Source organism: Pyxicephalus adspersus, chromosome 11 (assembly GCF_032062135.1).
Source record: "Pyxicephalus adspersus chromosome 11, UCB_Pads_2.0, whole genome shotgun sequence".
NCBI lineage: Eukaryota > Metazoa > Chordata > Amphibia > Anura > Pyxicephalidae > Pyxicephalus > Pyxicephalus adspersus.
In genome coordinates, this window is record NC_092868.1 from 59,639,319 (window position 1) to 59,665,091 (window position 25,773).

Consider the following 25,773-nt stretch of genomic DNA (forward strand, 5'->3'; position numbering starts at 1 on the left):
CAATCTAATGTCCCTACTATAGAGTGTTGGTGGGTGAATCCCAGGATTCACCCACCAACACACCTCCACCATCCCATCCTGTACTCCCGTGGGTCACCGTTCATAGACATCGATCTGCGTCCATGCGTCTGCAGTCCTGATGACCATTGTTGTCACTCAGTGTATTGTACCGACTGCAGGGCAGCTGGGTCACCCAAGGCTTATATTAGGAGCAGTGTTCTCCCCCCCCAGGGCCCTTTTAGCCGGGCGCACCTCCTGGCACTTTTCTGTAACCACCTGGCGGTTTTTGGGTGGTTACGGAGTAATTGGATCATAATACAGAGGCTGCCACCTGTCTACAATTTCTTCCCGGCTTAAAAGAACTTCTGAGTTAGACACTGGATAGGAGGATGAGAAGTGGGGGGGGGGGGGGGTCCTGTAGTCCAATAGGGCTGGGGCAGACTACAGAATTTGCAGCACAAGTAGCGTGTCACACTGAACAGGAAGTCATCAGTTCTGAAGGTTTTATATAGCACCAACATATTACGCAGCACTGTACAATAAATAGGGGTTGCAAATGACAGACAAATACAGACACAGGGGGAGCAAAGAACCCTGACCCGCAGAGCTTACAATCTAAGAGGTGGGGGAAGTAGGGGAGGGGATTTTTCTGGATCTGCAGCACAGGAAGCGCCTTGTTCTGGATTTGCAGGGAAATGTTGGAGATGTGGTGAATGTGTGGGGCATTTTCTCATTTTCTTTTTTGTTCATTTACTCCAATACAATTTCAGAATTAATTCACGATTTTTGGTGGAATCATTATTCATTTTATAAACCCCCCCCCCCCTTATACCCCCAGACACAGGAAATACAAGACAAGGTTTTTGTATAAATGCTTCATTTTAATTTTAAACACAATAAGAAAGGAGCGTGAATATATTCACATATGTATAAAAATATCTATCAGAGTGATGTTCCTGCATCAATATAAACGACAGGGCAATAAAAAGAAATTCTCTTCCAGATCGGGGAGCTCCCCGGCTGCGCCATAATTTTCAGACAGTACTTCATGAAATGCTACACAAGTCAGCTACAAGTTCCTGAATTCTCATAAATTAAATACAAATACAAATCGTGGCCATAGAAAATAAAAAGAAACCAGCTCAGCTGCTGCGCGGGGGACGCTCGCTAGGAATGCGATTGGCTCTTTGGGGCTTTTGCAGAGGTAAATGGAGTGAAAGTGGATTAGCTGCACCTGATTGGAGGAGTCCATGGAGAACCTCCGGATGCTTCCGGATGATCAGAGGACGTCAGGCTGAGCCGGCTGGCTGTATGGCGGCCATGTTTTTAGGTAACTATACCTTGGTGATATGAGCAGCGGTAAGGTGTACCTACCCCTCATCTATCACCGTACAATATCCTGCTTTACATTAATACCTGAACAGACCTGGGAATACCCGGACATGTGAGTAAAAAAAATGCATCCTAAAGAGACCCTGTCACCAGATCAATTCACAGAACTTGAAATGCGTGTTGCGGTTCTCGCATTCCATAAATTATTTTTTATTGACTCGCAACTCCCTATCACAGCTCCATCCTTCCTATGGACAGTCCAACTCCTGTTGGTTCTGGCCCAGCTCCTATGCCCCTCCCATCACCTCTTTATTTATCCTATATAGTGACCAGGGGTAATACTTGAACAAATCTGGGGTGCCGATGACATCACTTCCAATATGGCGGCACCCAGCAGCAGTAGTCCCAGGGATTTTGGCTTTCCCGGGAATATACAATAGAAATATTTTGATGAAATGAATAATCTGGTGACAGGGACTCATTAAGAGGACCATTAGGGACCCAAACTCCACAGACAGCAGCCAATGCTTCTATAATAAGGCACCGCATGGAAGACCCCCCTCCCCACCCCCACAGATAAGGCACAGAAACATCCCTGACATCACAGTGACCTTCCCGCTAAGGCCGGCACCAAGTTAATGCTTTACAGGCATCCAAATGTCCTAGGAACAATTCAGCCGGATACAATGCAATATTTTGTAATAGCGCTGACATAGATGAGCTCTGCGGCCTCAGTCCCCCCCATGCCGAGTGCCACAGAACCCAACCACACATCACAGACTCCGCACCTCCAACGATAAACATTTACCTACAACCTGCCATGAACACCACAGGTCAGCCTGAGAATAGATACCTGACCCCCCCCCCATGTCCATACCATGGGATCAATATGGGAGCGGTCACGATGTTTCTAATGATTGCACGCCTTTCATTGATTCTCATCCTACATACAGGAAAAGTTTCTGATTGTCTCAAGAGATTACCCGACATTGATAGAGGTCGGGGTGCACCCAGGAGCAGCCATATTGTCACCGAGTGTATGCTGCACATCAGATACCCCACTGCGCTGACTTCCAATATTGGAGCCCCAGGAAAGGGGGGGAGGGGCGCAATGGTTTTGTGTTGACCCCCTGAATGGTTTAGGGTGGTTAATGATGAGTTGGGTCCCAATACAGGGACTGCCATCCACCTACAATTTCTTACCACCCGGCTTGAAACATTTTCTGGCTTGAACACTGATATATATGTGTGTGTGTGTTTGTATATCTGAGGGATACAAAGGAATCCCGGCCGATCCCCCTGGAATGTGTTTATTAATGAGGATCTGCTGCTGTAAACAATCCGGAATAAGCTGCGGGGCATTGAACTGCCAGGCTGGGAAGGGTTAACCCTGAGGATGTGCGGAATGTCCCCAGATGGGAGCGATGATATGGTGAGCAGCCTCATCAGTGCCTTAAATCACCCCTGCAGGCATGTGACAGCAAGCCCCCGCGCTCTCACAGGAGCACCCAGACATCCATCACCAATGGCAAATATTCCTTCTAGAGGAATGTCCCTGCGCCCTCCATATGGGACTTATCAGAGATGGGGGCAGGGAATGGGGGCCATATGGAGGAAAAAAGTCCAACATTTGCCTCCCCCCTGCAGACAGTGTAAGAAAACAGCTGATTGGATGACGGCACCTTCAGACACATCTAAAGCCGTGCAGAAAACTGCAAAACCTACAGTCCGTCTGTCTGTCCGTGTCTTAGAAGTGTCAGCTCAGCCAAAACTTTAGTGAAAGGATTGCAACCCATCAAAGCAAAAACAACTTTTTGGGTTTCCCTTCCAATATAATAATGAAATATAAATTACATTGTTTCCATGTCATAGAATCATAAAGATAAAACTACAGAAAAGTTTGTCGGAGTTTTGGCTGGACACACACTTGGTGCCCATTGGATTGTCACAGCTGACTACCAGCCAATAGAAAACCATCTTTGGCAAAACAACAAATAAAAAATCTGTACAATCTCATAAAAAAAACAAACTTTCTTATAAAATATACAAATAAATTCTCATCTCTATAAAAATACAATCTGGGAACACTGAAGGTGGAGAGAAGGACGTCCAAGTCATGCGGCTCACTGAGAAGTTTAGCGGGAATTCGGTAAAATTTCAGGCCGGGATTGGCTGACGTTTGGTCGTTTTGTATTTTGGGGTCCTGAGAAAATTGGATTAATATTGGAATGATACAGAACCTGCAGGAAGCAGAAGTGGGGATCCGAGCCGGGCGGTTCCGTTCCTTCTGCGTCAGCCGGTACCGATCCCGCCTCTGCTTCTCATTGTAACTCTAATACTGGCACAACGTCGGGAATGATTCAACGAGCCATCGACTTGCTCTTCTCTTGGTTCAGCTTTACAGCAAGAAATACCCAACCCAGTAGCTGCGTCTCTTGATCCCGCCATCAAGTGGCGAGAACCCTCTTCCCAGAATCCTTTGTGTCCGTCTCGCACATTCCTAGAGAGAGGGGGCTTTGGTCTTTGTTCCGAGAAGACGCTGACAGTGTTTCTATTCGTCGTTGTCCGGTTTGACGTCCAACATGGCGTGCAGCTCCTCTGGCACGTATCCCAGCAGGCTTTGCAGGTCGCACACGAAGCGATAGACGTAACGCTTGCCGGCCGTCTTGTGGATGATATTCTTGTCGTAGTAATATCGCAGGCCGCGGCTCAGCTTCTCATAGTTCATCTTAGGCTTGTTCTTCCTTTTCCCCCAACGCCGTGCAACCTGCGGGACAGAGAGGGAAATGTAATATTAGGGGACTTGTATGGCGGCAAATATTATTACACAGTATTTAGATAGTGCCAACATATTACGCAGTGCTGTACAAAGTCTATAGTCATGTCTATGATCTGATAGGAATGGAATAAAAGAGATCTGGTGCCTTGTCAACGGAGGTTGGCGGGATCTAAACCAACAATTGTTATCATTTTGAATAGCCCCAATGTTCACCCTGAAAGAGCCTTTAATTGGAAATTTCAGGTCCATAGAAGAAGCCCAGCAATTGGCCACCCGTTGGGTTATGGGCTGTAACGTAGGATGGTGGGAACTCATTTGGTGATCATCGATATTTAACAAGTGACCACACACACACATTGGTCCACTTACCTCATCTGGGTCGGACAGTTTAAACTCCCAGCCATCCCCCGTCCAGCTGATAAAAGATTGGCACGACTTGTCTGTCAGAAGCTCTAAGAGGAACTGCCAAAGCTGAATGGGTCCACTGCCTGGAAGAGAGGAGAGAGAGGTGGTCAGCACCATCTATACAATCCCACCATCATCATACCCGCCCCGACCCAAAGCATTGTCTTTATACCATCATGGAGGTCCTCACCTCATGGACACATTGTATGTATATAATATCCCCCCATACACAGGTCATGGATACATTGTATGTATATAATATCCCCCCATACACAGTCATGGATACATTGTATGTATATAATATCCTCATCATAAATAAGATCTTTGTCTACATTTTGACCCGACTTAGCAGCACCCATGCAGTTGAGGATGCAGAGCAGCTGGGCCCTGATTGGCTGATATGGGTTCTATATCTCAGACATCTCTGGTCTCAGAACAATACATTGATATCATTCTATACACTGCATCATTATAAAGAAGCATCTAGAACTCTTGTCTGGTCACATGACCATACTTGAAGTAGTTGTAAATCTTATAACTGTGATGGCAGTCGGTTTGCTCTGTTTATGGAGCTTTTTTCAGGTCGGGATGGACCCAAGGCTGGTGACAACCCTGCACCATGTCTATGTAATATGCACCGGACAGATGTCTGTAGTCACCCCGCCCCGGGAGTTATTTTGCACACTAGAACAATGAATCCACACAAACCCATAGATCTTCTCCATGCTTTATTAGTGAGTCATGTGACCAGTCGGGAGACCAGTCGCATTCCCAAGCGTGGTGCTGCTTTGGAAAGTCCCGGAGCAACCACTGATAACAGCACGCCTCTGTCCTCCGCTGCAACCCAATGACCCATCGCCTGAAGAGGGTTCAAAGACTGAAACCAGTCAATGGGACTCACATGCTATTCCTGTGCACAATGGAGCCAGTGTTAGGCCATGGCCAATGATGGCGGACGCAGAAACCCGTCTGATTCTGCCCGTCACATGATAGGAATGCGCTGTCCTCACTAGCAAACTATGGGGAACCCTGGTTCTAAAAATACCCCCCCCCCCCCCCCCGCCAGAGACAGAACCCCCATTCTGCTCGCCAGTCCCAGTCTGCAGCTACATAATGGCCATTTTATCTCAGCTGAGTCTTTAATGTGCACAAAGGCCGGGGTTGGAGTTGGGGGTGGGGGCGCATTTCTAATTCTGCAGCTCAGATCCTGCCAGGCGCAAAGCGGCATCAAACTGCACTGCGCTTCCAGTAACCCGAAATTGGGGACTGAAGCGCCCAACCCATGCACACGTTTGGCTCCGTTTTTAAGGCCGCAGCTGTTGTGCACAGCGACCGCAATCCCCAGGAGGGCCCTGCGAATGGAAAGTTCCCAGGCTCAGCAGAGCATTTTCTGTTTAAATAAGGAAATATTTCTGTAGATATCGCATGGCCTGACACCGGGGTGGTGGACTCTGCAGAGGCGCCTCTCACCCTCTGTATACAATGACTTTTATATACACAGAGACTGCAGAATACAACAATCTGTAGGCCTGCACCCTCCATCACCGATACCAATCTGACCACAAACAGGAAGCACAGAAAGAGGAAGACCCGCAGAGCTCCGGCTATAAAAGAACTACAAGTACCAACATGACCTCAGTGTTCTCCCTAGAAATGGTCCTAAGCTGGGTGTGAAGAAGCTGCAGCCTCTGTATTGTGACGCAAGTTTTAAAAAGTGCTGGGTGGTGTGCCCAGCTGGAAGGGTCTAGAGGGACCTAGAGAGGACAGCGACAAATCTGATCTCAATGAAGCTGCCATATCCATGGCGCAGCTAACAAATCCCTGAATGACTGACAGACATCATAAACACATTGTTACATCTCTATGCTGCAGATCTCTTGCAACCCTCCAGGCACTTCCCGTCTACAAGCGATGGCTGCATTGCATGACTACAGTGGGATGATGGGGTGACAACATGACAAGGACATTATGGCAGGATCATCACATTAAAACAAATTGATGATATTAATATGTAAAATCCTCTCTTAGTGATTGGGATTTACAAGTTTAACATAAGCCTGAACCCATCTCTGCTGTATGTACTGCTACTCTCTATATGGAATCTGTCTGCCGCAGTGGGCGGTGCTTATCCTGAGGCGAATGCGAGGAATGTTTATGTCTGACTTGTGTACATATTTGTGGTCGGTGCAGATGTATAGTTTATGTTGCTGGGGGAGGTCTATATGTGCTCAGGGTTGTGCACGGCATGAATTACTGTTCAGCTGCAGAGGAAGACGAGGATGATGACATCGCCCTCTCCTGGTCTGCACGGAATGGCGGCGGGATGTGGCATTGCCCTATATAGGGGAGGTGTGGGGGCTGCAGGGGCAGGACACGAATCCTGCGCTGACCACCTTAAAGGAACACTCCAAAAAAATGATCATTTGTCCCCAGCGCTGTAATTCCACCAGTCACCCACCTGCCCTGCCACTAATAGCCCCATCACCACTTTCAGAATGCTCAGAACCCCACCCTGTGATCACTCCAAAAACCAGGCTGCACCAAGTACTCTAAAACTAATCCCAAGGTGAATGGGGAAGTTTAGCTTTGCATGGTTGCAGTGTTTGCTGGATGTTAATCTGTTCTCGGATTTGTCTATATTTGATGCAGCCGGCAGAGCTTCCATCTCGTACAGCTATGACAATGTAGTACAGAGATCAGTATCTGGAGTACACAGCTGTGTCACTGGGGCCCCGCGCAGTGCTGGGTGGTTAGTAATGCAGCGAAGCGTGGGATGTGCAGAGCGAGGGCCGCAGATAAGATCAGCTCAGTCACACACAAGGTGTGAAAGTGAATGGTGACAGAAACCTCCGGCTGCTTCTCACTCACAGCGACTTATCAGAGTGAAAATCGTGACCCAAATTACAAAGCTGCAGAGATGGAGATAATTCTGCGAGGTGCTGAGTGGGCGGACCGAGCAGCGCCACCGCCGAGGTCTCAACATTTGGAGCGCCGGAGGAATCTGTGAAACACCAAATATCGGTTGTAGAAAGAATGAAAGAATGTTGCCATGAGGATCACAGCCAGGTGCAATGGGGGCCCTGAACCACAATATATAGAGCCCTAAATGCCCCTCTATTATACCCCAATATAGAGCCATGTATCTCCAATACATACCCCTACTATACTAATATGGACATGTGTAATTTTAGATGGCCCCCTATTATGCCCCAATAAGGGCCCATGGACCCCCCAATGGCCTCACCTACCAAATTACCCCCATATATCCAAAATCTGTAGCCATGTACCTATAAATGCAATGCTAGTATAACCCAATATGGGCCCATGCACCTCCAAATGGCCTCCCCTGCTGTAGCTTGGTAAAATGCTGTGTACAATCAAATGCCCCCCAATATGTACCTCTAAATGCTCCCCCATTATACCCTAATATGGGCCTATGCACCTCCTAATTGCCTCCCTTACTGCGGCTTGGTATAAGACGGTGTACAACTAAATGTCTCCCATATACCCCAATATGAGCCCATGTACTTCCAAAATACCCCCCATGCCCAGTATGAGCCCATGTACCTCTAAATGTCCCCCTAAAAAATACCCCAATATGGACCCACATACCTCAAAATGCTTCTCTACTATACATCACCAGGGGCACAAATAGCTTCAAATGTCATCCTACTATGGGCCCATATACCTCCCTATGTACCCATCTATGGGCTCATATACCTTTAACTGCCCTTCTCTCGTCCCCCTTATACCCCCCATACCCGCCTACCTGTGTATCCTGCCAGGGCAGCGGCAGGGATGACTGGCTTGTCTTTGTTCAGCTCGGCCCGGTCCCTCACATAGTCCTTGAAGGTTCCTTTGGGTTTGTGGTTGGGCAGTGCGGGTGGGTAATCCTCCGAGTCGAAGCTGTCGTACGATGGGACGCGCTGCAGGCTGTTGTAGGAAGATTGGCTGCTCCACGACTGAGTGAGGCGGTCGCAGCTGTCGTGGCTCTCGATGCTCTCGAATGACTCCTGGCCGCCAAGCTTACCTGTCCACAAACACCAACCCGTTACTACAAGGAAATCCCGACAACAGCGTCTCATACAATCACCTGTACAGGTCACCCACCCCAACCAATCAGCTGCCTGCATTTATCACACAGCGCCCACTATGGGCGACACCTTTATGGGTCAGATCTGTCATGGTGGCCCTATGTGTGTGGCCCCATTTAAATGGCTTTACGGGTTATGTGAAAATTTTACATCACCAGAGAAGCTGCAGATTCACCCAATTTACACGCATGCAGAATAAATGTATTCAGTCTCAAGATTTCAAGCTGCAAATAAATCTTTAGCAGATTGTGAACGATCTGACAGCCCCCCGGCCCGGCATCACACTCACACATAAAAAACAATTGGCCCCAAATGTCAAAATGCATAAAAAGTTACAACAAGTAATATGTGAATGGGCCCCTGCGATCTGATTGTGCCCACTTCTTACCTCTGCTGATCCTGCCCACACACATGTTGTCCGGTGACACCACTTCCTGTTTGATGGTAAAGTAGTCTCCCTGTAGAGAGTCAGGCTGTAGGGGGTCTCGTAGAATGGGGGAGGGGTATTCCGTTTCGTATTTCAGAGATAAGAGTTCCTCTGAGCTGATGGGGTGGAGGGTCTGGTAGGATTCTGTGATAAAGCTGGGCTCCGAAAATTCCGAGGGGGGGACGCACTGCGCGTGTTCACTTCCATAGCCTGCAAGAGAGGACAAGTCTGGGGTCACCCCGATGGGGCAAAGAACAACGAGAAATAAAGTGTCACCCACACCTGGGACAAAGATAGCATTGTGGATATTAGATCCCCTCCCCCCCCTTATTTCATGCAGCTCCCTCCATGTGTACAGGAAGTTACCAGCACACAGGGCTTCTGGCAGGATCAACATGTAATATTCTGCAGCTGTATAGGTTGTAGGGCAGCGGAAATACTCACTGATAAAGTAGTCGGTGGTGTATCTGGTCTCGGGGTAGGCTGGGGTCAGCTCACTGGTCTGATATAACTTGGAGTCTGTAGACAGAAAAGAGAAATGAAATGCGTTAGTGAGACATCAATTTTATATAAATCATTATTATTGTGTCAGGAATCGTATCACGGGATGCTGGCTATTACCCCTCCCCTAGGGGTCACAACCTCCACACCCCGACTCCCTCCATTGGGTAATCAGGAAGTGACCTCACTATTATGTACAGCTTCCAATGTGAACTGCAGGGGGCGCTAGGCTGCAGGGGGCAGATCTCTATGATCAGGGGTCATTTATAGTGTTCTCACACTTCTCTAGCTCCTTCATAGTTGGGATGGAACTGGCAGATCTGATATTCAGAAATGTAGTCCTGTGCTTGGCTCTCCGGTGTGCTGGGACTTGTAGTCCGACAAATACCACCCGACAACAAGGAAAGCCAGATGCCATCAGAGCGGAGGAGCCCCCGGCCGCTGCGTTACCTTTCTGCAGGATGTCCAGGTGCTCCCACAAGATGTCTCCAACAAAGTCCGGTGCCAGGTCCAAGAAGCGATCCTTCCCCAGCGCACACAGGGCGGCGCCACTCATGCAGAACTTCTGCAGCTCCAATCCCTTCAGTGTGAATTCATTCACCGCCCAGGACACCCATTCCCTGACATGAGCATCCGACCACTCCCGCGGATCTGCAGGAAAGAATCAGAATGTGAAATGATCCGATGAGACAGCCAGAGGTCTCGTATGAGAGAGGCACAAAGCTGGGGGTCTGCGTGAGAAGCCTCAGATAGAAGCCACGGCCCTGGCCAGCTTCCAGCAAAGGCTTCCCACACATTGGGCTGGATGACATTCACTATCAATCCCTACAATCTCACCGAAGGGAATGCCGAGGCGTTGCTGCTCCTTGGTGAAGCCGCTGAAGGTGGCACGAAGCGCCTGGGACATCATCTCCTTACTGCTGGGGGTCAGCAGAGGCACGTCACCGCACTCCATATCTGCAGGCAAATAATCACGGGGTTATAACCGACATACAGAACAATAACCCCCCAGTTACCCCCCAATAACTCTATCCCCTCCCAGTTACCCCTCACCCCCCAATAACTCTATTCCCCCCCAGTTACCCGCATATACACATAAATATTAATGAATGAATCATTCACCAGTCAGTCATCTAGATTTTTCCTGGATTATCATGTGAATGTCTATGTCTGCCCCCTGATGAAGGGACCCCAGATCCCCGAAGTGCGTTGGCTCTCCAGAGAGGGAATCTGTCTGTGTTGTTCACACAGGCCAATCAGAAACCATCATTTGCTGTACAGCTGTTTCATTGGCTCCACATTTTGGAATAAATCCCCAGGTGGGGTCCATGACGTCTTGTGTATGTGTATAGTGCTGGCCACAGAATGAGCTCCTGCAGGAATCGGATCTCATTCAGAGACAATTATGGGCCCAGCTGCACATCAATCAGAGGGGCTTTTGGTCCTGGAATTGGGCCAGAGTTTAGGTAATACCGGGCCGGCGCTGAGGTGGGGGTGACTCACCGGCCACAATAAGTGTGGATTGTAATGGACAAAGTGTCATCGGAATGTTCTGCTGCCCCAAAACCAACGCTAGGAGGACGACATGCAGGAACTACACGCAGGAGGAGCATTCAGAATGATGGCAGGGATAACGGACTCTGATTGGAGGAGACAATAGCCCCATTTATATACTCCTATTGGTGCCATAATGGGGACAAACACCCAGCCAATATAAAACTCGAGATTGCAGCATTATTGCCTCTTCCAGCTATTCCCCAATCTGCAGGCTGGGAGGGGGAATACTGGACCCAGAAGTGGACCCATCAGGACCATTGTGGGTTCAAGCAGAACTTTGGCTTCAAAAACTAAAATGAGTCCCGGGCCTGACCCCCAACGGGGAAATTCCCACATTTGTGTTTTTAGATAACAGATTCTCTCATAATTCTCTCTGCACCATTGGCTAAATCTCAGATATGTCACCGGCTCCGGTACGCACAAGATCCGGCTTGTTGGTTTATAAAATGAATGGATGGCTCTCATGTCTACGGCCCCTGGGTGGTGACAGAACTGATTGCCCTGTATGGGGTCCCTGGGGCCAGTAGATCATCACTGTCAGGAGCGACTCCCAATGTCCTCCCCATGGCACACAATGATGGGCTGTGAAGTGAGCGCTCGGATTGCAGGGGGGGGGGATTAGAAGATATCAGTGCGGATTATCAGTGCTGACACAAAGCCCCGGATAATAGGAGACACTTCATGTACAAAGAGAGCACAAAGGGCGACAAAGTGACACACAATGGGGGGGCAATACTTGTACACAGCATGAAGGGGGGGGGGGGCAATACTCAGTATTTATTTCACTGTCAATTCTGTTCTAAATTGGGATTTTGTTTCTTTCAAACTTAAAAAAATGCCAAATAACCAAAATTGTTACATAGATAGAGAATACAAACTGCCCAGCCCCCCCTCCCCCTCTGATCTCTTTCACTGTGACATCATCAATCTGATACAATGTAACAATATCCATTGATGGGAAACCCTGGCCACTCCTTGTATTCAGGGGGCCAGGGACCTCATTTTTGGGGCACAGATCATAACACTGCCCCCACAGGCACCCCAGATCATAACACTGCCCCCACAGGCACCCCAGATCATAACACTGCCCCCACAGGCACCCCAGATCATAACACCCCCCCCACAGGTACCCCAGATCATAACACTCCCCCCCAGGCACCCCAGATCATAACACTCCCCCTACAGGCACCCCAGATCATACACTTCCCCCCGCTGGCACCCTAGATCACGGGCCTGGCAGTGTATATGCACAGATGCAGTTGTGTGCCGTTTGCTGCGTGCTGCTCAGCTCTGACCAGTAATATTGGTCGTATACAATCACATGACAGATAATTAGCAGCCGTACGTTGGATTTGGGGATCTGAACACTTTGTCCTTTACAATCAGCACCCTAACCCCAGGGTACAGCGAGGCCTCGTCACTTCCACCGCTAGCATTTCTCGCAGGCCGGCTTCGCTCCGGAGATGGAAAACAAAAGGATTCTAAACAAACATTTTCCTTTTTCCAGGAAGCCGGCAGTGCAGCTGGAACGCCGAGCGCTCATAACGGGCGCAGTGTGAGGGCTGCCCGACCCTCCGGGCGTTTATTTCACTTGGAGCGCTCGCATGTAACAGGCGGCGCATAAAGGCCGTCTCCGGGCCGGCCAGCTGCGGTGGGGTTAATGGGCGTCCCCCCCAACACTGAGTCATGGCAGTGAAATGCGAGCCGCCGCCGTCACAGCCTGCATGGGATCTCAGCGCTGCGTCTTCAGCGGATCCCAAACATTCCCACACGGCTCAGCCGACTCCTCACGCACATCGGACGTGGAAAGCAGCTGGGATGGGGCCAAGGGCCCTGATCCCTACATAAGGCTACAAAAAGGGGGGCCGCCCCCCTTTCCCCCCCCCCCCCCCCATTGGTGGTGCCCCCATATGGAAGCCATTTCAGCCCCCTTTTCCAGGAATGTCTTCTCACAGCCTCGCATTGCAGCTCCCTCAGGGAACTTTCTTCTCACGGCACTTTGCCGCAGCCAATGTCAGAGAACGTAGCCAACTCGCCGCCATGCGGGGAGCACAAAGCACAGGGGCCCCAGACACGGCCATTACTGTCCCCTAACCTGCGTCCAGCTACAAATCATATCACTTCCACGTTACTGCGTCCACACAAAATATTTACTGAATTTCAGTGTTTTTGTGTTGTTCATGGAACACTTGGGGCCCCTGCACACCGCGCATGTCACCGCAACCCGCAGACACGACGCAAACATGTCAATGACAACCTAACGATGAACACACTAATACTCCACCTGCATGGGAAACGGCGCATGGGCCGCCTGAACACAACAAAGCGCAATACAAAACACAATGCGATATACAATGCAACCAGAGGGGGGGGGGGATGGGCGATAGGGAACATCAAACCCAAAACTACAAATCCCAAATATTGCAGATTACCAGCGCGGTGCCCCCTGTACAGCTCCCTGGTATATGTCAGTGCTATATACCTAACTCAGTGCCCCCTGTACAGCTCTCTGGTATATGTCAGTGCTATATAACTAACTCAGTGCCCCCTGTACAGCTCTCTGGTATATGTCAGTGCTACAGCTCCCTGGTATATGTCAGTGCTATATACCTAACTCAGTGCCCCCTATACAGCTCCCTGGTATATGTCAGTGCTATATACCTAACTCAGTGTCCCTTGTACAGCTCTCTGGTATATGTCAGTGCTATATAACTAACTCAGTGTCCCTTGTACAGCTCCCTGGTATATGTCAGTGCTATATACCAAACTCAGTGCGCCCTGTACAGCTCCCTGGTATATGTCAGTGCTATATACCTAACTCAGTGCCCCCTATACAGCTCCCTGGTATATGTCAGTGCTATATAAATAACTCGGTGCCCCTTGTACAGCTCCCTGGTATATGTCAGTGCTATATAACTAACTCAGTGCCCCTTGTACAGCTCTCTGGTATATGTTAGTGCTATATAACTCACTTAGTATCCCCTGTGCAGCGCTTTGGTATATGTCAGTGCTAAAAAATGAACTTGGTGTCCCCTGTACAGCTCTCTGGTATATGTCAGTGCTATATAACTCACTCAGTGCCCCCTGTACAGCTCTCTGGTATATGTCAGTGCTATACTTGGTGTCCCCTGTACAGCTCTCTGGTATATGTCAGTGCTATATAACTCACTCAGTGCCCCCTGTACAGCTCTCTGGTATATGTCAGTGCTATTTAACTGACTCAGCGCCCTCTGTGTGGGGGTCATACTGATCCTCTGGACTGCATGTAGCGGTCTCGGTTCCGCCATCGTTGCGGCAGCGCTGTGATGGGTTAATGCTGGCGCTCGGTGTATGTCGGTGTGTCAGTGACTGGCCGGTGATATCACTGCAGCACTTTGACTCATTGCTCACTCAGTGCAGAGTAATGGGAATGTTATGGGGACATGGGGGGGATAAAAGAGGACCTGTCGTGTGCCATACCGGGCCAATCAATGCTGAGCTCTGCCTGAAAATACTCCCTGCCTGGCTGCCCGCAGCTACAATAATTCTGTGTCTCAGGACACCGCTGGAAGCTCAGCAATGGCGGCCGCAGTTCCAGGACCTTTAGGGGCCACAGCCTGCACTTGTGCATAGAATAGACACCGTACTTGTATGAGATGCTGGCTGTACTGCCTGATACACAACCAGCCACTAGAGGGAGACAAGAACACATCTGTATATAAAATATCATAATGAAAATATGGAGATATCAGATACAAATCAGACTCCGGGTGCCACCGAATGCGACGCATCTGCTGCGTACGGCAATACGGAACATACTGTCATTCTCAAACTTCATTGGCTGCCACTCTTTCTGTTTGGTGTCACTGGGGGAGTCTCGGGGCCCCCACACAGGACGGTTGCTTAAGGTGAGGAGGGGGTGGTGCAGGCAGAGATGCCGCCATTTGTACAGACGAGAGTTTCACAGCTGCAGCCGAGGTGTGAAAACCGTTACAGCCTGACCACAATGCGTGCCGAGGAGAGCCGAGTCCCCAACGCAGCCAGAAGCCTTCCTATTGGCTGAGAGGCTACAGAGCGTGGCCAAGCATTGGTGTAACAGCTTTGTCTGTGCTGCCCCATCTCTCCCAATGTGTCAGGCTAATGCTGCGTTCCTATTGGCTGGTGAGGGTGCACTAATCATTGAGGATGTTGGGGCTCATTCTTCCCTTTCACCTTCTATGGGACCCGAGGCATAGAAAATGCTGATGGCGCCATATTTGTTTCAATTATCAAATACAAGCCTGGGGGTCACAGCTGCACCTCTTGGGACCCCCAAATAAATTATCAGATCCTTTTCTGGGCACTAGGGGGCGTCATCACATTATACCCCAGCCTGGCCTAGGTCTGCACTGTGGATGTCAATCATTGCTGCTCTGCTGTCAGCAGTGTGAGGTCAATGGACCAATCTCCATCTTTTACATATTGGTGATTGGTCATCCAATCAATTGGTGGGGTCATCGCTTTAGGAAATGACGTTTTCTGTCCAGGGAGGGTGGCACCACCAACAATACCCGGGACCCAAGATCATTTCTGGAAATACGAATTGACAACAATCCTGTGCTCATTGTTTTAGGTCTGCAGATGGTTGCAGCAACCGATCGATCAATGTTTACAATTTGCAGAATTATATCGCCCCACAAACAGGGGGCGCAATCCTGGATTATAGTGAACCATTCAATTCAGATTGGTACAAGACAACAGTGCAGCATTCAATCAGAAATTCACCGATTACTTAATACAACAAGACCAGATCTGTGCAATCGACATTGAATACAGAATATCTGCACTCCGATACCCCTCCCCCAATCCAATCGTATGGAGGAGTGCAATCGATTGATGTGTTTTGTATTATCTGACCCTTCCATCCCCCGTTATCTATACACAGACAGATGGCGAATCTCTCCCAATCACCGATATCTCCCAATATCCAGAAATATCGATTGGTCAGGCGGCGGTGAGACGTTCCCATCCCGCACAGTGCCGGGGGGTTTCTGTGTCACCAGGGATCTCTGTGATCCCCCCCAGGGGGCGGGCGAGGTCAGATCACCCATCTGATAGACAATTTACACCCAGCCGCCCCCCCCCCCCCGAATGCGGAGCACACCGTACAATCTGATCATACAATCTGCATTGATCGCATTGGATGGTTCAGGTTCTGATGAGATTATTGGGGTAAAAATAAAGCAGACAAAATATCGTCCAATCAGATTGTATTTTGTGTGATCGCCTCACCGAGGAAACAACTGAACTCTGCAGAGATGATGGAGATGAACTTATGGGGGAGAAAGGGGTACGGGGGATAGAAAGGGGTACTTGGGGGTGGGGGGGAGGGGTATGAAGAGACAGAGGGGTATTAGGAAAGGATGGAGAAAGGGGTACTGGGGGTGGGGTATGGAGGGGTCCTGGAGGGGTTCCGGGGCTGAATCCATCAAACATTCCTGGACAATACAACGCCAGAGGGATTGTTGTTCCCCTGGAAGTCCTGAGGGGTCCCCATCATTGTATACAATGGGGGCCGCTGTGACCCCATTAGGCTCCAAATTTTATCAATGAACGGATGATGTCTGACCGGGGGAGGGGTCCTACAGACCCGGACAGCAGGCAGAACCCCGGGGTAGGTTGGGTGTAATCAGTGGCCCCGCCGGTCCCTACCAGTTATGGGGTCCAGGTAACACTGGGCACAGATCTGACATTTGTAAACTCAGATTGGTGCCGAGAGGTTCTGCAACAGCCCCAATAAAGGGGTCCACTCCCTGCTGGAATACAAAGGGTCCCCCTTATCATCCCATCTGTAACTAGGGGGCCCCATCTACCCCTCCTAGGGGCCCCTGTACCCCACCCCGGGGGCTCCATCTACCCCACCCTGGCACCACCGTAGCAGTGACAATAGCCATCAGTAGGGTGCGGCCGGCTCTCCCCCGGGGTCCCTGCGGGTGTCAGTGTCTGGGGCCCCTGTGCTGCTCACTCACCGGCACAGGAGATCGGCTCATATTCCGTCTTCTCGGTCTTGATGATGGTCAGTCCGGGCTTCATCTCCACCGCCGCCTTCATCGCCCCGATCCCAGCGCACACTGACCGCCCCCAGCACTGCAACCGCCTGCACTGACAGGGGGCGGGGCCTGCCCGGGCCAATCCCAGGAGAGGGGCGGGGCGAGGGAGGGGCTGAGCGACGGGCAGCGAGAGAATCCGACAATGAGAATTACCCCAACCACGGCAAATACCCCATCACCTGAGGGTCACATGATTTGGGCTCCCTATTACCCATACCCCAACAATAGTGTCACCCCCAACCCTAGTACCCCAAATCCTGCACACCCCTATTATTAATACACAGTATTTCAATAGCGCCATCATATTACACAGCGCAGTACAAAGTCCATAGTAACCCATTGGGGGTCAGTGAGGGTCCCGCACTGTTTATCTCTCAGTGTCCCACCAATCACAAGCCAATATTCGCCTAAAATCAGTGACTCTGCCCACACTGACATAACTTTATTCTGCTGCAGGCAGGAGGAAGCATTTCCTCAGTCTTCTCTGCCTCCAGTGATCAGACTGCAGCTGACACTCCAATGTCCCCCCTCAGTCACACACTATTATTATACATGTATATAGCTCTGACATATACCGAGCTGACACTCTAATGTCCCCCCACAGTCACACACTATTATTATACATTTATATAGCTCTGACATATACCATAGTGCTGTACACAGGGAGATGACTACTCATATTGCCATCCATCAGTCTCAGATCTCTGTGTCATGTGACCGGTCCATCATTGGGTGGGGTCATCCCCTTGTGGTCAATATTTTGTATTGTATGGCGCCATTGGCTGCTGTGGTGTTGTACAAGGATGAGTGGGAATACAACAAACACACCGACATCCCGTTATCTGGTTGGTCGGTGAAATCTCGGCACAGACGCTGTAATTGTCGGCAGAAATGATCTTTAGTGATCACTTCCAATGACTGGGCCCTGTACAGACCTCTGGGGGCCCCTCCACGCCCAACACCAACCAATAGCATCTGTCAGCTCTACTGGTGCTAGATTTCCAACCAATCACAAATGATCTCAGATGGGGAAAATCTGAGGCTTGTGCCCAGGAGCTGACAATCTAGTGGGAGGGGCTCTTCTGTACATTATCTTAAAGGGGAAGTACGCCAGATTTCAGTTGGTTGGTTGTTAATAAAATAAAAGATAAAAATTGTGATCAGATTTTCCGCATTCAGTTGTCCAATTTCTGGAGACTGTGTGTGTGTGGAGGGTGAATGTTTCTGGCAGATTATCGGGGAATGCGATGAATGTTGGTGAAATGAGCATTGCAAGGCGATGCCCCTAAGGTGAATGTGGCCCCTCCCCCGGTCACAGGTCACAGACACCCCACAGGCCCAGATAAAGGAACCGCTCTGCCCGGACAATTAGATCGTCTGAATGGGCGATTGTTGGGATCTGACAGACAGCGCGCGTCCCCCTGAGCCGCATTGTGCAGATAATGAAATAATTACCCCCCAGGGTTTCCAATCTGCCCCATGTCACACATTGGGGGGGGGGGGATTGTCATCCTCTGCAGATTACATGGCAGGACCACCGGAGCCTATTTATAGACCGTGACCCCGGAGTCACCGAATCCCCTGAAATATTATAAATATTATAAATTAACGTTGATAAATTGGACGTGAAATTTGATAAAAACAATAAATCTCAAGAAAATCAATTTTTATTGTCCGGCTTCAGGGAATTGTATGGAGGTTGTACAATCAGATTGTGTGATGATTGTAAAGGTCAAACTTTCCAGCCAATCAGAGGAAGCCCTGAATGAGGATGTTGGGTGTCTCTGACCAATCAGAATGTGGAATCTTGGCAGACAAATATCTGTTGGTGTATGCCGAGCGGTCGTATGGCGATTGTATGTACAATGTCACATCTGTGCGGTGATTGGAGAGGAAATTGTATCGTTCTGCCAAATTTCAGAAATGACTGAATCTGATTGGTCCTAATTATGTGTATGACCATCATTAGATTGTAAACTCCTAGGACTAGGATCATGTGACCTGGAGAGCCAATGGCAGCGCAGAGACCCCTTGTTGGGCCGATAAGCTGGCAATGAAGCCAACTGCAAATTTCTCAGTCTGATCTGAGTGAATGTTCCTGATCTGACATGTGAATGTCATGTGATTGGTACAGGAAGTGCTCAGGATTTCTATGGCTGTGACAACATGTGACCCCAGCAGGATTGTCTGTGATTGGACAGAGATTGCGACAAATCTCATAAAACGTTTGTGTCATTTCTATATTGCAGCCTTTATTATAATTATCCCTGGTGATCCTGCCATAAAGGTCTGTGTTCAGGCACTTCCTGTTATAGGGTGACAACGCTATGTCCCCATATTGCTATGTAGATCTGGGGACTGGAGAAACACAAATCTGCGCTGGGATTGGTGGAGCCGCCAGCAGCCGGGTATTATAAATCGCAGCTTAGAATTGTCAGGAATCTGGCCCTGACACTGCCCCCTGCAGGTCAAAGGGTTAAACCCCCCCATGGGTCAGGCACGCATTTCCCACAGTTTATTTGACCCCCTTTTCCCAGCCCCCCACGCTCTGGGAGCCGGAAACTAAAAATATCTCTCGGTTTATAAACAGAATTTAATGAGAGCCAAGAAGTGAGGAGGAGGGGGAGAGCACCCGGGGGCGCTGAGAGCGCTACACCAATAACATCGCACACAGGGGGCCCCCTACTCATACCGCTACCCCGGCGGATGGGGGGCTAAGTACGGGACCACAGGGTCTGGGTGTAAAGGTTTTCACCCAAGACTCACCAAGAATCCTAAAAGTTTGGCAATTTTCACACTGGATTCAGAATCATAAGCAGAAGTTGTGTGAATCTTGGGTGAAATACATTTAGATCTACACACACACAAATGTACAGCAGGGCTCAGAGGGAGAAGCAGCACAAATAGCAAATCGGTTGTCCTGTGGGGACAGAAAGCAAAGTGGCGGGGCAACTGAGTGTAAGGGCCCCATCTGACAGAATGACAGGGGGTGCAGGGATGATGTGTAGGGGCCCCCGCTTCATATTAGCCCAAACCCCCATTTCTGTGTAAATTTGCCCCAAAATGAGGTCAATGCCTTCACTTGGCACTCAGAATGTGCCCTCGGATGAACATCAGTTCCCCTTTAAGATCTGCAGGGCAGAGTAGGTGCCTGGGCACTGAGCGCCCCCCTGAGGATTGGCCCCCCAATAAACCGGCATGGAATTCTCATAAATCCATGGAACTTCTCCCGTAAAATGCACTCAGAGTTCTCGGTGAATGAAGCTTTATTTGTGAATGTTCGGGAACATTAAATTTCATTTCCCATTCACAGAATTTGTGTCACGAGGAACCAACAGCGAGTCCAAAGGTTTAACCCGCTACTCACTTATGGGGGGGTATGAGACCCTCTGCCTGGGAATGGCCCCGGGGGGTAAATACAGCACCCAGGGGGAGCCAATCAGGTCTGTGCCAGGCTGGGGGGATGAGGGCAGTGCCCGGGGGGGTGCGGGCAGAGGTGGGTAATGCGCTGCCCATGGCGACACACAGATACCCCCACCCCCCATATCACTGACTGTCCATTCATTGTCCTCCCTCTGCCTTCACATTCACCCACTCTGGGCCAAGTGTGTGGTTGGGGTCATTCACCCCCGGGGGCTCCCAGTACTGACCGCATAAATGATCACCTAAAGATCCCAAACCTCATAGACCAGATGTATATAAACAATGGAGGACGGCAGATATTCACTGGAATGAATCTGTCAGCATTATTTGGTGTTTTCACCCAACAATCATCATTTGTCTTCCTGTACCAGGATTTTCTGTATTTTACCTGGTGATCCTGCCAGTAACACTTTACTATAGAGCGTTGTCACCCAGGACCGAACTACAGAACACCTCCCCCTCCTCATGTCTGCACCACGGGGGAGATGATCTGTGCTCCCAGATGTGAGAGGGGCGGAGAACACAGGAAGCTGGGGGTTCAATGGATTTCTGGCAGGATCAGCAGGTATTCCGCACATCCTTTGATTTGATATAACAATTGTTGGGGTATAAATACTGCGATAAGTTCCCTGAACAGGTAAGTGCACATGAGTACAATGGGGGAGGGGACGGGCGGGTCACAATGGTCCTCCGGCTTCAATCCAGAGACAGCTGGGAACTGAAAACTTATTGAAAGAAATGAATAAATGTTGATAAATATTTGTAGGAATGTGAATTGAACCAATGGGAGTCCCTGGGAATTATTCACCCTGTATTCCCCACATGGGGGAGACCAATGGGCTGCTTTGGGTTCACCTGAAGTTCTATCAGTGCTGATGAGTGAATACAAACAATGTACAGAAGCATAGTGATGGCAGAATATCGGATTCCTGGGGTAAATGTGCTTGCACGCTGCACTACAACTCAGTTCCTCTTATCTCTTATGTCGGCCAATAGGAGGGGGGACTTGTTATCATGTGACACCTAGAATATGAAGAACAATAGATGTCAGACTGCATTGCAATGAAAGGCATTGATCTACATGAAGGGGGGAGGGGATTGAAGTCACAAGTAGCCAATGGTGAGCAGTTGTAAGAGGTTGGAGGGGTCCTGGCTGGTGCATAGATGCAGCCAATCACAGCACAGAAAGGGAGGGGTTATAGATTTGTAAATTCTGATTCTAATTTACATGAAATCATGATGAGATTTAGGTAAAGTTCTGATAATAACAGAAGGTCACATGATATCTTGGAATGGGGGCAGCTGCTCAGGTAAAGGGGGAACTTCCTCTTATTTCCTGTTCTGTCTTACACTTCCCCAGCAGTGCAGGTCACTTACCTTTGTCAGGCACAATGGCGACTGGTGACCATGGATGTCTGCTCTCTCCTCCTATCAGCAACCTTCTGGGAAGTTGTCCCTTGGATTTGTTTCTGTCTGATTTCAATTGAACTTTTATAAAATTTGCAGCAAAAATCTGAAGTTTGATGTTGGGTTTCCAGGGGTGTCATGGCTGAGGGCTGCGGAATGCTTATTACATTTAAGGAGAGCTGAATGTCTGAACTTTTGGTTTCTTCAATTGCCTCACTGATTGGAGGCCCCGTGTGATGCCCTGCGAGGGTATTTAGGTAGCCAATAGGAAGACAGATCAGTGATTCTTCAATAATTTACCAGGAAATGATTGTATTGTATGGGAAGGAAATGCTGCAATGTTTCTGATCAAACTGATCATCCCTCCCCTGGACTACAGTAACCTCCCCCACTCTGTTATTCCACAATGTGTGATAAATGCTGCATACTGCCCACCTACCTACCCCATACACAGCCGTCTTACCATTCCTCTTCTGCTGCTTCTCTTCATAGTTCTCTCCATTGGCTTCCATTTCACCTGAGAATCAAATTCATCTCTTGTGCTTTGCCTTTAAATCCCTCCACAGCTCCTCCCCCACCTACCTACCTGATACACAAACCCCCCCATAGTTCGTGTCCCACTTACCTTTCTGCCCTGATAGTAAAATCCCCCCCAGCCGCTCTCTCCGCTCCTCCAATGACCTACTAATGACTTCCTCACTCATAACCTCATCACACGCACGGATCCAAGACTTCTCTAGAGCTGCCCCAACTCTCTGGAATGGTCTCCTCGTCCTATTCGGCTTGCTCCTACTTTCTGCTCATTTATAACCCAACGCTTCCCCCTCACCTACCCGTCTTCTTCTGTCCCCTAAACCCTCACTACTTCCCACCATTCCATATCCCCCTCCTATTGTGTGATACTTCACCCACCTCCTAGATTGTAAGCTCTTCGGACCAGGGTCCTCCTCCTGTGTTACTGTCTGTATTAGTCTGTCATTTGTAACCCCTATTTATTGTACAACGCTGCGTAATATGTTGGCGCTATATAAATAAAATTTGGTAATACTGATAAAGGACGGCACAGCCTGTTGCATGAAATGCGTTAGCTTAGTGTTGTTTGGTCAGCTGACCTTTCAGACCCGTTTCAGATTTCTTTGTGGTGATAAGATAAATTTCTATCTATGACGGCTCACCTTTGTTACGCTAGGTGGTGGTCATCATGGTAAAGTTAGAAGCCTCCTGATTTCTGGTTATATGAGACAACTTTTCATTAATTCCCCAAATACAGCCGGGCGGTGCACCCAGCTAAAGGGGCCGGGGAGAGCCCTGCATGAGGGTGTAATGAGTGAATGAGAGGGGATCGATGAATGTTTCTATTACCTCTATTGGTATAAAGTGTTGTGCCAGTGTCATTGTTACATTCTGTTCTGATCCATTGTTATATTGCAGATCCAGGTGACTGGTAATAGTTAAATCCTCTCATTGTTCAGTAATGTTCTTCTATCATTAGATGATTGTTCTTCCTAATTTATTACAGGTGTGTTGTTTAGTTATTCTATTTTTGGTTGGTTGTTCGGTGTCATGTGACCCTGACATCATTTCCCTCTGCACTATAAATTTATGTGTTCAGGTCAGTATTGACCTTGGTCAGTTGGTACCTTGCCCTAAGTACCTTGTTCGGTAAGTACCAGGAAGAATTAAAAACCGAATTAAAACAGAAGGAAAACGAAGTCTGCCCCAGGTAAGATAAAACTTGCAGGCAAAGCATGTCTCCAACACAAACCAATCCATGACTATCCTGCACCAAACATTCCATCACAACACAAAATGTCACACAAACAACCAACGTAACACACTGCTACACTAACTGACACTTCGAATTCCACACTGGGTCTGTACTATACATTGTGACTTGGCACATTCACATTACCTGGCCCTAAGACAACCAGAACAATATTATTTCCCTGCAATGTGTTCTGATGTCCTCCAATGATTCTTGGACTAGATAAAGGTTTAAGGATTGAAACAAAAAGTTTGTTACCATTTTATTTGATGAACCTTCATGTGTGAATTTTGGGAATTGGGGACTTGGAAATCTTGGACAATTTATTTACACCCTGTGTGAGATTAGAGATTATTACCTAAATGTAGAATTATTGTCAATCTCTCAATACAAAGATTCACCAACCAACAAAGCTCTTATCTCTATACACATTGCAGGGTATTGATACCTCGGCATGGTCAGTAGAGCAGCCAGGGAACCAGCAAGACAATAATCATGGCAGGTTCTCCATTCCAAACACATCACAAATTCTAAACACCAGATTACTGATCATTAGTGACTAATAACCCCGCCAATACTTTGTGTTTGTCTCCTAACAGCTGAAGACTCCTCCATGGACAAGCTACAAATCCCTATAGACTACAACACCCAGAACTGCAGACCATGAGAGACTCCGACTTCATGACCAGGCAACAAAGCAAATATTTCCATCCTTCTATCATCATGTACAGACTCCAACCCATACGACAGATCATCAGTAACACCAGGACAGCGAGCTCACAAAGATTCCCACAACATGGAAGAAGACCAAAGAATCATATTGAATCCATATCACAGCCACAAATATCAATCAATCAGTCCAGGTGTAATTCCTAATCTATCAATCACACAACTCCTCACAAGATCCAGGAACACAACACAAAAGTGGCAACTTTAACAAAATGTAAGTAATTAAATTAGAACCCCGCTCTCGTATCTCTCAGCACAAACCTCATAATATATTTTATAGAAGAATAAAACACAAGATATTCATCTTCACAAACCAACCACAGGAGATTCTGCAGAGGTTATCACTGAACACATCCAACAACCACACAAACATTACACCAACCAATACAAGAACATTCGGTTTCTAATCTTTGATTAGCAGAAATTACAAAAGAAAGAACAACATGGAGATCTACAAGAAGGAGATGATTGATGTGCAGCAAATGGATCTACAACTGAAGACAAAGAGAAGGAATATCACCGGTAAAATGTTACTACAGCATATATCACAGTAATATAAAATCCAGACAACCTAGAAATCCACACACAAACTCACTAATGGTCCATATCAGATGTACACAATGATGATCAGGATTTATGCCTCACTGGGATAACTGGAAGCTTCGTACAACAGAATCCTCCACCTACTGGGACATTCACTCACTCATTTTAACAGAATAGTTCCATTAACATTTTGAAGCATTTAAATCATATCAATCAATCAATCAATCATATCATATTATTTACCTGAAGCCTAAACTTTTTTGCTTTGCATGGATTAAGAACAAAAGTTAACCCATTATTGTTATTGTTAATTATGTTATTGTGCTATTTATGTCTTTCTTTTGATAAATCCCAATAAAGATATTTTCTTCATTTCAGAAAATTCACTTCACTTCACTTACTTACTTACTTTTTACAATTTCATCATCCCCAGATCAAGTAAGTGTCCCTAATATCTACCCCTCCTTCCAACTAACTGACAACAATTTAATTATTTGATTTTCAGTTTGAGGTTCCAGTGGCTATTAAACCTTGTCAGGAGTTCTAACTTTTTTTTAGAAATCTATACATAAATATATGAAAAGAAAAGAAAGAATGCCTTAAAAGTTGCACTTTAATAATAATAAATAAAATGTATAACAAAAAATAAATGTTTGTTGGTATTTTTTCCATCATCATATATATCAATCATTGCATACATTTACCTTTGTCTTCTGCAGAATATTTTGTGGGAGTGATTGCAT

The 25,773-nt window shown here is 48.0% G+C and overlaps 1 protein-coding gene across 1 annotated transcript; it reads right to left on the minus strand.

The window, feature by feature from the left end:
• Positions 1 to 860: 860 nt before the first annotated feature.
• ETS1 (ETS proto-oncogene 1, transcription factor) lies at positions 861 to 17,192 on the minus strand. Its single transcript, XM_072425551.1, has 8 exons — positions 17,083 to 17,192; positions 10,376 to 10,495; positions 9,989 to 10,189; positions 9,482 to 9,556; positions 8,999 to 9,247; positions 8,286 to 8,546; positions 4,481 to 4,599; positions 861 to 4,099 (listed from the first exon to the last, which is right to left on the minus strand). Exons 1-8 carry the CDS (start codon positions 17,162 to 17,164, stop codon positions 3,884 to 3,886), a joined length of 1,323 nt encoding a protein of 440 aa, XP_072281652.1. The 5' UTR covers positions 17,165 to 17,192; the 3' UTR covers positions 861 to 3,883.
• Positions 17,193 to 25,773: the final 8,581 nt, after the last annotated feature.